At 34.1% G+C, this 13229-nt stretch overlaps 2 protein-coding genes across 2 annotated transcripts; both read right to left on the bottom strand.

The window, feature by feature from the left end:
* Positions 1–808: 808 nt before the first annotated feature.
* On the bottom strand, positions 809–1204 carry LOC142629045 (uncharacterized). The gene has a single exon (XM_075803041.1). The coding sequence runs from the start codon at positions 1202–1204 to the stop codon at positions 809–811; it is 396 nt and encodes a 131-aa protein (XP_075659156.1).
* A 10838-nt stretch (positions 1205–12042) lies between these two features.
* LOC142629046 (cyclin-dependent protein kinase inhibitor SMR6-like) lies at positions 12043–12360 on the bottom strand. Its single transcript, XM_075803042.1, has one exon. It carries the CDS (start codon positions 12358–12360, stop codon positions 12043–12045), a length of 318 nt encoding a protein of 105 aa, XP_075659157.1.
* Positions 12361–13229: the final 869 nt, after the last annotated feature.

Here is a 13229-nt window from a genome sequence, read left to right on the forward strand (position 1 = left end):
AAACTGAATGGAAGGAATTATAGTCGTGTCGTGCATATTGTTTATTGTTAACATATTGCAATACTCAAGTATTTACTTTGTTTCTACTCATTTGCCAAGTACAATGCCTTATTGCTAAGATAATAAATTTTCATGCACACATAACATAGATCACGATCATCAATTTTGCAACATAAGCCAACAGCAAACAGTGTTCATTTTTTGTCTTACACTTATGATTTGAGGAGCTGACCAAGAACTAAGATTAAGTTAACACTTAACTTTTCTTTAAGGGGTTATTATTTTTTAGACTTGTGGCCCGAGGAGCCGTACAAGGCCTAAAGTCAGTTTAACACTGAATTTTTATAAGGTGTTAAGTTCTTAAACTTGTGACCCGAGGAGTCGAACAAGGCCTAAGGTCAGCTTAACACTTGAATTTTTATAAGTTGTTTATTTCTCTTAGACTTGTGGCCCGAGGAGCCGAACAAAGCCTAAGGTCACCTTAACACTTAAATTTTTATAAGTTGTTAATTTCTCTTAGACTTGTGGCCCGAGGAGCCGAACAAGGCCTAAGGTCAGCTTAATACTTAAATTTTTATAAGTTGTTAATTTCTCTTAGACTTGTGGCCCGAGGAGCCGAATAAGGCCTAAGGTCAGCTTAACATTTGAATTTTTATAAGTTGTTAATTTCTCTTAGACTTGTGGCCCGAGGAGCCGAACAAAACCTAAGGTCAGCTTAATACTTGGGTATAGTTTATTCCAATAAAAAAAACACACAGACTAATGGAACAAAATAAGCCTACAATTGATACAAAAGAAGGCTCTTCCTTTAATAGTAATAACATCGTAAGTTATTTATATTCCAGGGGCGATGACCTATCCTTCCATCTAAATCTTCTAAACGATAAGCCCCCACGCCTGCTACAGGCGTAATTCTATACGGTCCTTCCCAATTAGGCCCTAACTTACCCCAGACAGGATTTCTCGCTGTCCCCACCACTTTTCTTAATACCAAATCTCCTGGTACTAAAGGTCTTAACTTTACTCCCTTGTCATATGTCTGCTTGAGTTTTTGTTGGTAGCTGCCTATCTTCACACTGGCTACTTCCCTTCTTTCTTCAATGGTATTCAAACTATCGCACAGCATATCATGATTACTCGCATCGTTATACTGATCAGATTTCAAGGTGGGAAAGCCTGACTCCAACGGGATTACTGCCTCCATTCCATATGTCATTGAAAAGGGTGTCTCGCCTGTTGATCTTCGGGGGGTAGTACGATAAGTCCACTACACATGAGGCAACTCTTTTACCCATCTTCCTTTAGCATCGTCTAATCGCTTCTTTAATCCTGCCAGAATAACTTTATTTGTAGCCTCAGCTAGACCATTTCCTTGAGGGTAGGCCGGTGTTGAATATCCATTCCTTATTCCTATATCCGCACAATACCTACAGAAAGCCTTGCTATCAAATTGAAGTTCATTATCAGAAATCAAAGTATGCGGGACTTCAAAGCGAGTTACGATATTCTTCCTAATAAACTTCTAAGAATCTGCATCCCTGATATTAGCTAATGGTTCGGCTTCCACCCACTTAGTAAAATAATTTGTGCCGACAAGGAGCCATCCTTTATTACCAATTGCCCGAGGAAAGGGTCCGACAATATCCAAGCCCCACTTAGCAAAATGTCATGTGCTAGATAATGGATTCAAGACTCCCCCTGGTTGATGAATGTTTGGTGCAAACCTTTGACACTGGTCACACTTCCTTGCATACTCCTGGGAGGCCTTCTGCATATTTGGCCACCAATACCCTTGAATCATGGCTCTATGGGCTAACGATCTTCCCCCCGTATGACTTCCGCATATTCCTTCATGTAACTCTTCCAATAAAGGCTCAACAGCTTCAGGATGTACGCAGAGCAAATATGGCCCCGAGTAGGAACGTTTGTACAACTTATGCTCCCCAGAAAGCCAATATCGGGGGGCACTTCTCCGTACCTTCTCGGCTTCCACTTTATCTTCGGGTAACACACCGCACTGTAGGAAGGTCATAATCAGATCCATCCAGCTCGGGCCAACGTGAATGCTGTGAACCCCGACAGCCGGGATGCCAGTAAGGCTAGAGGTCAACAAGTCCTCTACCATTACCGTCCGTGGTAACTTTGAGCCCAAAGATGTGGCTAACATGGCCAACGAGTCAGCATGAGCGTTCTGCCTTCTCGGAATTTGTCGTACTTTAAAACTCTTAAACAGACCTAACACCCCTTTGACTCGTTCGAGGTATTTTTTCATTCTTTCATCTCTTGCCTCAAACTCTCCATTAACTTGCCCGACAACTAATCTGGAATCACAATACAACTCCACTATTTCTCCTCCCAGATGCCTAACCATTTGAGCGCCTACCAAGAGAGCTTCATACTCAGCCTCATTATTTGTGGCTACAAATCCTAGCCGTAGTGACTTTTCCATAATTAACTTCTCAGGGGTAATCAGCACAATTCCAATCCCTGCTCCCTTTTGATTAGATGCCCCATCCGTATAAACTTCCCAAAGAAGGACATTCCCAAGCCTAATAGACATTACGGCTGGCATAACATCTTCTTGCTTAGTTATCCAACCCCCACCCAGATATTTGCAATATACCCTCCACATCATCAATCTATCTTTCGTCCTTTGCTAGGCCATCCCACTTCATCCTCGAGACCTTGACTTTTATACTCCTCTAATGCCCTCGGGTCTTTAGATCTTTGGGTCCTCGGGTCCTCGGATCTTCGGGTCCTCACAAATATTATCAATCTTTTGGATAAATACAAAAGTTTTCTTGTTGATATCAAATTTTCTTTTTGTTTTTATTTTTTATTTATTTTACATTTTGTAATTTTGTTGATATCAACTTTTTCTTTTTGTAATTCAATTGTCTTTGATTTTAACCTTTTGTTATATAATTTTTTTTTTATAAATTAAGCAATAAAATATTTAAAATATTAACCAGGTGAAAAAATTAAGAATAATTTTGCAATTAACTATTCTATATATTAACAATTTGATAATCAATATCTTTTGTTCTTATATATTTTTAATTATTTGTTAAAATTTTCTTATCAAAATGTTTTATATGGGTTGAGTTCTTTTATTCTTATCAATGTTCCTTTTTATTTTTATTTTTTATGGATTCCTTAAAACTAGATATAAGATAACAAGATGTACGTTAAAAAACTGTGAGTTCCCTTTTTGGAAAGTACCCAAGTCCATTAATGACAAGGGATCCTGGGCCTCCAAGGATGGATGGTTGGACTGGGTCCAGTTCTCCGCAGCTTATTAAGGTCGTTATATGAACTGATTTGTGCGCAAGTCACATAAAACTACTCAAGGCAAAAATACGATTTCCTCCTAAGCAATAAAATACCATTATAAGTGTTTCAATGTCATAAAATGACCCTTTACTCTTACGAAATAAGTAAAATAAGTATTCATAATATTCACAATGAGAATGAGATTGAAATAGAATGTTTAAAACTTATTTTTTATTGTGTGAACATTTAAAAGAGTTTCTTCACTTGGTTCCCCGAGCATGATGTCGTGGTACCCTGAACGAGATGTTGTGGCTCCTAGGAGTACTAGATCTATAATCAATGGAACCCAGAATCTCTAGTTCCTTGAACTGTAGGATCTTTCTCCATGCTTATTATGCAATGGAGTTTTGTTCTTTCCTTTTATCTCTATAGGTCCTGCACAAGAACAACTATACAATACACATATCTTCAAATAATAGTTAGTTCCTCAGATTAGGATATATATTCTAATACATATACATATATATAAATGAATTTCATAAGAATGAGTCAACCACGAGTATCCTGGCCCCAATTCTCACAGACTTAGTGCTTTTGCACAAGACTTATGGGATTTGGAACTCAAGCCTAAGTAGCTTTGCTTAGGTACTACCTTCCAAGATAGTCAAGTGAGGAGGATTTTTGTGAGAGAGAGTGATGTCTAATGTGTGCATATTTTGGCATATATTTCTTTGGAGGCTAAGTGATATTTTGAATGATTTTAAGGATATGGGAAGAATTCCTCCTCTTTGACTTTCTTATTTTGTTCATTTCCTCTCTTCTCTTCCTTATTGGGCTCTTAAAGCTCTAAGAATTATCGTTTTGAACCTCTGAACTCTCCCATTTTTCCTCCCATCTGAATCCCCAATTTTCTGCCCCATTTTTTGCTATGCCTTAGTGTTCCTTTTTATAGTGGACATGGTCTGGTATCCCATGCGAGGACGTCCATAATCTGCTAGGTAAAACCATATCCTTTAGAACCTGAAAAAGTGCATAAGGCAGAGGTTTAGCTTAATTAGGCAATCATAACTCAAAAGAGACATTTGCCTTTAGCTACAAATAGAAGATTTCTTCTTGGAAAGCCAAATGAGTGGGTAGGCTGCTCAATGCAATGAATGACAATTTTAATTGAAAATGACAATTGAGAGGAAATTGTGAGGAGGTGCCATGTACATGGGAGAACTGAGTATTCCATTGATCCATGCATTCCAAACAAATATATGAACCAAAGGAAACCTTCGGGATCCTCCTTTCACCAGAATCACTCCCTTACCGACCAAATCACTTCTCCGTTACTACCAATTAGGGATCCCATGGGCTTGGACCATAGATTATAAAAATAATACCTGGTTTTGCTGGATTTTTTAATGGTTTTTGCTGGAAATCTGAATATACACCTTGGATTTCTCATGTGTTAGCCAAGGTCCTCTTCTCAAGGCTTCAAAAGGACATATCAAGGTCCTAGGGTCTTGCTGTTGATTCTTCTTGTTGCATGTCCTCTGGCCTAACCAAGTTTGGGTCCTTTTCCTTTTTTTAATTTATTATTATTTCTTTCTTCTTCCTTCTTTTTGGGACTTTGGGCCTTCATGGTCCTTCTTAACTACAAGAATTGAGCTTTCTTTTGTTAAGACCCATGGTCTTTCCTTATTTTTCATGGGATGGGCTTTCTTGTCAAATTTTGGTCTTCAACAAAAACTTATATATTTACTGAAAGTTGAAACACCTAATTTTGATTAGGAATAATGTAGAAATACTTTCCTAAGAAAAAAAAAAGGGGAATAACGTTAGGAATTTTATAAGAGATAAACATGAAAAATAGAGTCATAACTAAAAAGATGAATTGACTCTTTCAAAGTGAGATGGGGAATTCCAACTCAGAGCATCAATGTAAAGAATAGCCCAGGAAGGATGTGCAAGCTTTGGGTGTACAAGACCTCACCTAATCCTATTACTTCTCAATTCTCATCATATCTCAATGCTAATGAAGTTATTTTCAATATTGATACAAACTTCTTCTTTATTATTTTATTTATGTTTATTAAACCCCATTTATTAACCTAGAAACTAATCTTCATAGTCCAAATGGCAGGGAAGTGTCTAATGGGACAAGTATCTCCCCAAATCCAGCTAAGAGATATCCAACTAGAAAGGAAGAAGAAGGAAGGATAAAAGGAGGAGATGGCAAACAAGAGGGGGGGATCCAAAAAAATCAGGAGAGAGAGAGAGAGTAAGAACTTGTATTCTTCTTTGATCCATTCTTTGTACCTCGGGAAATAGTTTTTCTCAATCAAAGTGTCTATTTCAATCTTTCCTTGCCTTCATTCATCTGTCCAATCTTTCCATTGTGAATTTCTATCCCTTCTTATTTAGAAATTAGTTGTGTTGATCAAGAACTCAAGCACTGTTCTTCATAAGTTGTGTTTTAGACCCCTACAATGAATATGTATAAATCGCAATTTTCCCTCTTATTTATCTTAAAATTTCGTTTGGTAGGGGAGATTTTAGGGGATGAGAAAAGTGGAGAGAAAATGGTATTTTTGGGCATTTGGTTAGAAGAGAAAATGTGAGGAAAAATTGTGGGCCCAAGTGTGTTCTCTCGAGCCCACCAAAATATAATCTCCCCAAATCAAGGAAAAAATTAGAGAAAAAAAGGAAACATTACAAAAGTTCCCGCTTGATTTGGACAAAAATGTCTCTTGCAATGTTCATTTCTCTTCTTTTTCCTTTTTTCTTTTTTTTTTTTTCATTTTCTTCTTTGGTTTCTTCATTTCTTTGTGCAACGTTCACTTCTCATTGGTTTTTTTTTTTTTTTTGCTCTTCCGTTTTCCTTTTTTTTAATATGGGTTTCTTTCCCTTTTATTTTCGGTTATTTTACTTTTTTTATTATAATTGAAGTGCCTATTATAATTTTCCCTCGTATTTATCTTAAGGTTTTCATTTGGTTGAGGTGATTTTAGGGGATGAGAAGAGTGGAGAGAAAATGATATTTTTGGGCATTTGGTAAGAAGAGAAAATGGGAGGGAAAATTGTGGGCCCAAGTGTGGTCTCTCAAGCCCACCAAAATGTAATCTCCCCAAATCAGGGAAAAAACTAGAGAAAAAAAAATGGGAACATTACAAAAGTTCCTGCTTGATTTGGACAAAATGTCTCATGCAATGTTCATTTCTCTTCTTTTTTTTTCTCATTTTCTTCATTTCCTTGTGCAACATTCACTTCTCATTCGGTTTTTTTTTTTTTTTTTGCTCATCTGTTTTCCCTTTTTTTTAATATGGGTTTATTTCCCTTCTATTTTGGGTTATTTTACTTTTTTTTTTTTTAATAGTGCCTATTCATACACAATTTTTTAATAAAAAAATCATTTGAATTTTTTTTAAAATTAATAGAGGCATGAGAGAAAATTTATACAATCTACATTATCTATCCTCTCATTTATCTAAACAAAAGAGTTTTTCATCCCTTTACTTTTCCACTCCTCATCAAACACTATAGGGAAAATTAAAATATCTTCTATTTCCCCACTTTCCATCCCCTCCTCATTTTTTTATCCTCCCACTTTTTCATCCCCAAACAAATTATACCCTAAAACCTTCTTAATCAAACAAGAGAAATGCATAACCATTTTCTATCCTTTTATTTCTCAATTGGTCTATCCCTTCTACTAATAATATATGATTAAAATTGATATATTTTCTATTCATTTAATACTTTTACTATTATTATCATAACATTTTCTTATCATTCCTACCAAAAAGAGGCCTTAAGAATAATGTTGTGAATATTGTACATTTACAATTCTAGTATAAGCATATTTACAATTCTAGTAGTGGGTTCTAATTAGCTTAACTGGTAAAGTCTTTGATGGTTTATTAAATATTAACATTGATACACCATGTTGAATATGCTATTATGGATGCGGAAGCGAAAGCATAAAGTATAGAACACAATAACACAAGAGGATTACGTGATTCAGCCTAATGGCCTACATCCACGGAGGAAACCCTAAAGGGCTACATCAATAATATATTAGAGTGTAGAACAAATCCTGTGTTACAATGAACCATAACATGTGTATATATAGTAGACTAAACCCTAAACTAATAGGCTTCTAGTACAAGTAGGAAACTTGGCTTGCACACAAAGTAGAATTAGGCTTGGGCTTATGCTAATGGGCTAATATATCTCTAACATGGTTAAATAAGAGATCTGAGATTCAATTCTCACCTACACTAAAAACTAATTGGTGTCTTGATCTGATGATAAAGAGCTATCATCAGGAGTGAACGTTATAAGTTGAAACGCTCTAAAAAAAAATCTAGAAAACAACACATATTTTTTAAAGTATAGCGTAGATGAGATTCGTTCCATTATAGTAAACAAAAGAGTAAAACATTTCAATCTCCCTTGATTTTAGGTGAAAACCTCGCTCATGTTTTGTAAAATTTCACTTTAGTACATATTCAAAGATTCTATCAACCACGAAAAAAAAGTGTTTCTTAAATAAATAAATAAACTCTAAATGGACAGTTGAAATTACTAGTTTGAGAATTTTGTAGCAGAAAAAATAAAAGTTTATAAAAATCTTTTACAATAAAAATATTAAGGTAATTTAGGCATTTCATTTAATTTTAATAACTTTTTTAATAGTTTCCATCCATCGTATATGTTTGAAACACAAAAAGGGTTTGCATAAAGTTTTAAAATACCAAAAAAGTATAAACTTTTTAATAAAAGGTAGAAGAGATTAGAGTAATTTATGGGGGTTCAAATCAGCTCAATTGTTAATTGTTGAAGATTGGTTTGAATTCTTTTTTTTTTTTAAGAAAAAGGTTTGAATTCCACTTAATTATTAAATTTTTTCCTTTAGTATAACTTACTCCACAATCCCTTAAAAGTTATCATAACTTTTGAGTTTGTGGTGTGACTTTGTGTTAAAACTTAAAACTCAAAACTTCTTTCCCTTTTGCTCATGTGTGTGTTTGTTTGTTTTTTTAAAAAGAACAAAAAAAAAAATCTAATGACAAAAGACACTTATCTAATACTTATTTAATAAATAAAAAATTCATCCTACCTATTAGAAAATTTCTTCACAAGAATTTTAAACAATTAAAAGTTTTAGAAGAAGTTAAAGACAATTTTAGTAAAAATATGTGATAAAATTAAATGATTTTTGAGTTTTTTTTTTAATTTTTTTAATAGATTTGTATTTAGTATTGGAGTTATGGTGGGCTAATTTCACGCTCTCAAGGAACCAAGAGGCGTCTATTATTGGAGAAATTATAAGGTCCTCTTAATAAACAAGTGACGTAGTCTACTATTCCACTAAAAAATTCTCACCTATTTAAAATTGCTGAGTGAGCAAAAATTTTTATACAGAAACTGATTACTGACTAGCAATTTTAAACAAATAAAATTTTTTTAGTAAAATGGTAGACAAATAACATAGTCCACCACCAAAACAGTAATTGCTGGCATGTTGGGAGTTCTATCATTGACAAAATTGGAATTAACGTATGGATCAGTCAAACAAGCCGGTGGATGCTAGTGGTCACGGCTCACGTCACTTTGTTTTTGTTTCATTTTTTAATCCTTTTGACTCTCAGGACCACTAGAAACTGGGTGAGCTGGTTTTATATATATATATATATATATATATATATATATATGTGAAATTCAAGTTATGGTGTATAATTTCTCTTATTATTTATTTATTTATTTATTTTAAATAGAAATCTTACTCCAATTTAATTTAAATATATATGTACTATGAAACTCTATATTGAGAACTTGAATCCAACCCTTACTTCCTACCCGAGAACTTAAACTTGTAGAATTACCACCATGTCAAGAATGCTTTTTTATTGTAATAATTGTTCTTATTATCATGTTAACAGTCAATTTTTGGTACAAACAACTATAAACTCTAAACTTCTCATGCGGCAAGATACTACGCTATAGCCTATATGTGTTGTAGCCTTTGAAGCATATGGTACCAATCCCATTGCATCACAGAAATTCTTCCAGTATGATTGTAAGAATGCGTGAATGGCCCCCCCCACAAGCAAATCAATCAAAATGAGTTCCTCATGGCTAATTAATCAGAGCCCTGCTGACGGCCATCCAGTTATTCTCATGCACTGCACCTGAATGTTGTCAATTTTTAGGTAAAACATTTAGGCTTTGCTCAATATTACCCCACTAACGATTTTGTACTTCTTTTTTAAGCTGAGCACTAAAGAATAAAGATCTTGTACCTTTTCTTTTATTAAAAGGATTTTGTACTTGAGAATTGATGTTTGCACACTAGTTTTTTATTCTACTGCACTATAATATTTTACGCGATAAAATAAAACTTTCATAATAAATCTTACCCTCCCCTACATGATGGTGTAGGATAGAAATATATATATATATATATATATATACACAAAGATGATTCCACTTTTAAGCTTTCTTTCCATTATTTTGTGGACACTAGGAAAGCTGTAGATGAATTGGTGATGCTGATCATAAAGTGAACACTTAGCATGTGATTGTATAAACTTTAATCTTCTACGGGTAAGTCTGGTATGCCTGGCACACTTATTAAAAATTAAAAGGTTGTTTTCATTTTGGAATTTTTAATTTCAAAATTTTTTATTTTGGTGTTTCATGTTTGAGTTGAATTTAATATTTTCTATGCCGTCCATTTTCACCCCCAATAAGTCCATTTCTGTTAGTAATCTTATAGTTAAGTGATAGATAAATGTCTTCCATTAAGAAGGTTACCCATATAGGTCTATTTTGGTGTCATTAGATTATTAACAAAAATGGACAACACTACCAATATATAAAAATGAAATTAAACATGAAGAACCAAAATGTAAACAATCTCAAACTTTAAGGGTCAAAAATGTACTTTAGTCTTTTGAAAAAAACATACTCAACCATAATTATGTTTGATTATCACTTTCACTATACACTTTTATTTTTTAGGGTGATTTTCACTAAATACATAAATGGATAAATATGACACGTAACTTTTTATGGATAAAATAAAAATAAACTTAGCCAACTCACACATGATAAAAACAAATTTTATCCCCTAGTATATTCTAGCACAAACATACATTAAAAATTCGTATGTTCCCTCTTTGCATTCAGTAGTGCATGGTAATTGCCAAACAATTTTGTTCCCCTCCATGTGGTCTCCAATAATGGGAATCAACTTAGTACATCCATCCAGCCAGTAATCTGATCCAAAAATGACCCACATAACAAAGTACATTCAGGACGTGTTGCAACACTATTGCCTCATTTATGGCTCCGATCCCAATTCACTTATTCTAACCTACAAAATAACCTCAGTTTAGTAGGTGAACTTCCCCTAGTCACACATACTCTTTTTTAACATATACACCTTGACAATCATGACCATTATTGATTATCCACTCATAAACAAAAGGGTTTTGTACCTTTATAATAAAGGGTTCCATATTTTATTTAAAAAAATTACACTTTGAATAAACAATGTCAAGTGAATGTATCAATTATTGGTCTTCAAAAATCGAGCTTGGAAGTGCAAAATAAGAACCGTTCAAGTTACATAGGATTCTAATCTTTCCCTACCACTTGTGTTTTGTCCTCTATGATGAGAAATCAGAGAAAAGTTAGCATTAGAGAGAGAGGACCTTCCCACCAATTATATAAGAGTCCGAGGTGGGTGGGGGGTCATATAGGTGTGGGACACTCAAAGACCAAACTCTCTTAATTCTAAAGAGGGGGATGATGGCAGAGCATAAAGGTACTAGAGGCTTATACAAAAACGTCAAGTGAGGAATTGTCTTTGTCAATTGGCTATATAGCATCCGTGCAGCATCTTCTTACATTACCCTATTGAAAAATATTTACTTTTTTGCCTGCGTGAGTTTGACAACTTTTGGCTGTTTAGCTTGATTTTGACTTGCATTTCCATTCATTGTTCGTACGCATGAACATAAACAGTTCCTAATAGAGAGAGATGAAAGATAAGATCAAGGATAATAATATTCAAAAAAAAAATTGAAAGAAATTTCATGCCTTCACCATGTTCAACACAAAAGTAGTCCTTTTTATTTTACAATTTTTCACTCTACAAATGTGAACTTGCACCACCATCGTCATTTAAAACACGATAGATTTGACAATTAAGGTTTAACTTTTTTTAAATTTAATGGTGTATCATGTCAGAGTACATCAAAAATGAACTCTATTCTTATTCTACAAATATATATATATATCACGAAGTTCATAAAGAGTAATAAAAGTACTCATTCTTCTCCCTTAATGTCTAGATTCAAATCACGTCACGTTGCACACACATTATTAGAGGCTAGTATATATATAAATGTATGAGTCATACAATTATCTTCCACTCAACATGTTTAGATTCAAACCTCATTGCACACATATTATTGGAGTGTTGTATCTAATTTTAGGGAGTCATTCAATTATCTTCTTCTCAAAAAACTCCCTCTTAGGTTTTCTTCAAGAAAAAAAAAATTTTGATAACAAAGAAAAAAATTTCTTCAAGGAACCACAATGATAAATCACCTAAATTGCCAATTTTTATTAATAATAAGAGCCTGTACATAAACTTCTAGTCCTACCTAACCTACCTCACTACAAGAAGCCTAATAAAACAAGAGAAATTAAAGAAAAAGAAACAAAAGCAACAAACATAGAACCAAATATTTTCATGCCTAAACAAAAGAACTAGCTATCCCTCCGAATAAACAGAGCTTCTAACTCTGAAGGATCAAAGTAGTACACCTTGCTAACTTGATCACCACGATAATTACACTTGGGAATGGGAGCAACTCTGTTCCTCTTCGGAGGAGGTGGGCACTTCAAAGGCTTTGGAATTCTTGATTCTTCCCCAGTTGGAGTCTTCAAACACTCCTCACTTTCTTCACTTTCCTCCCATCCATTCTCCACTGGTTTCGTATATATGGGCTTCAATGGAGCCCGTAATGGAATTCCGGCAATAACCCAGCTTTTATCTTCTGCCCCAGCTTGCTCTGAAAACCCCATCTTAAGATTGACTTAATAGAGAAAGCAAAAAAAAAAACCTTTGAGATGTGTATTATAGAAGAAGAAGAACAAGAATAATAAGGGAATAATATGAAACTTGGTGGGAAAGTAGTGCGAGAAAGGAAAAAGGGTTAGTTTTTATAAAAAGGTGAGAGAGGAAGATTAAAAGAGTTGCTTTGGTTTGGGAATTAGATTCGAGTGAAACTCTCCAAATCAAACAAGGAATAGAGAGAGTTTGGAGAAATGAGGAGACAGACAGAAAAGATAATAAATAGTGAGATACGCTTTAAACGTGGAAAGGAGGAAAGAAAAGAAGGAATAATTTTTTATTAGAAAAATACGATTACAATACTTTTATAAATTATATGCGACATTTTGTTATAATTTTTTAATCAAAATTCACAAAAAAAATTATTTTTTCCCACCGGTAATACTTTCAATCTAAAATTTGTTATAAAAATATTCTAAAAAATACTCTCAACCTAACAATTCTGCTATATTCGCGTTTGTGTTCAACGTTCTTTTTGTACAAATGAGATAAAGGCATAGAAAGAGAACCCGAGGCGAAAGGAGACTGTGCTGTGACATAAGCACACATATAGATAGATTGATAGGTATGAGAGAGATTGATGAGAGGAGTGGCTGCCCGCTAAGTTAGGTGACCGCGGGCAGGCTGAAGTGAAAGAGGGAATTTTTATTCACTTACTTAGAATTTGGCGCCAAAAATTCTTGTAGCATTGTAGGTCTAGGATCATCGGGATCACCAACAGCCAACAGTTAATGTGCGAAAAAAAATCTATGGATTTTCATTAGTTTTTCCATTGAGTGACATGTAGAGTCTTTTTTTTTTTTTTTTTAGGGTATGTTAG

Source organism: Castanea sativa, chromosome 3, assembly GCF_040712315.1.
Source record: "Castanea sativa cultivar Marrone di Chiusa Pesio chromosome 3, ASM4071231v1".
Classification (NCBI taxonomy): Eukaryota; Viridiplantae; Streptophyta; class Magnoliopsida; order Fagales; family Fagaceae; genus Castanea; species Castanea sativa.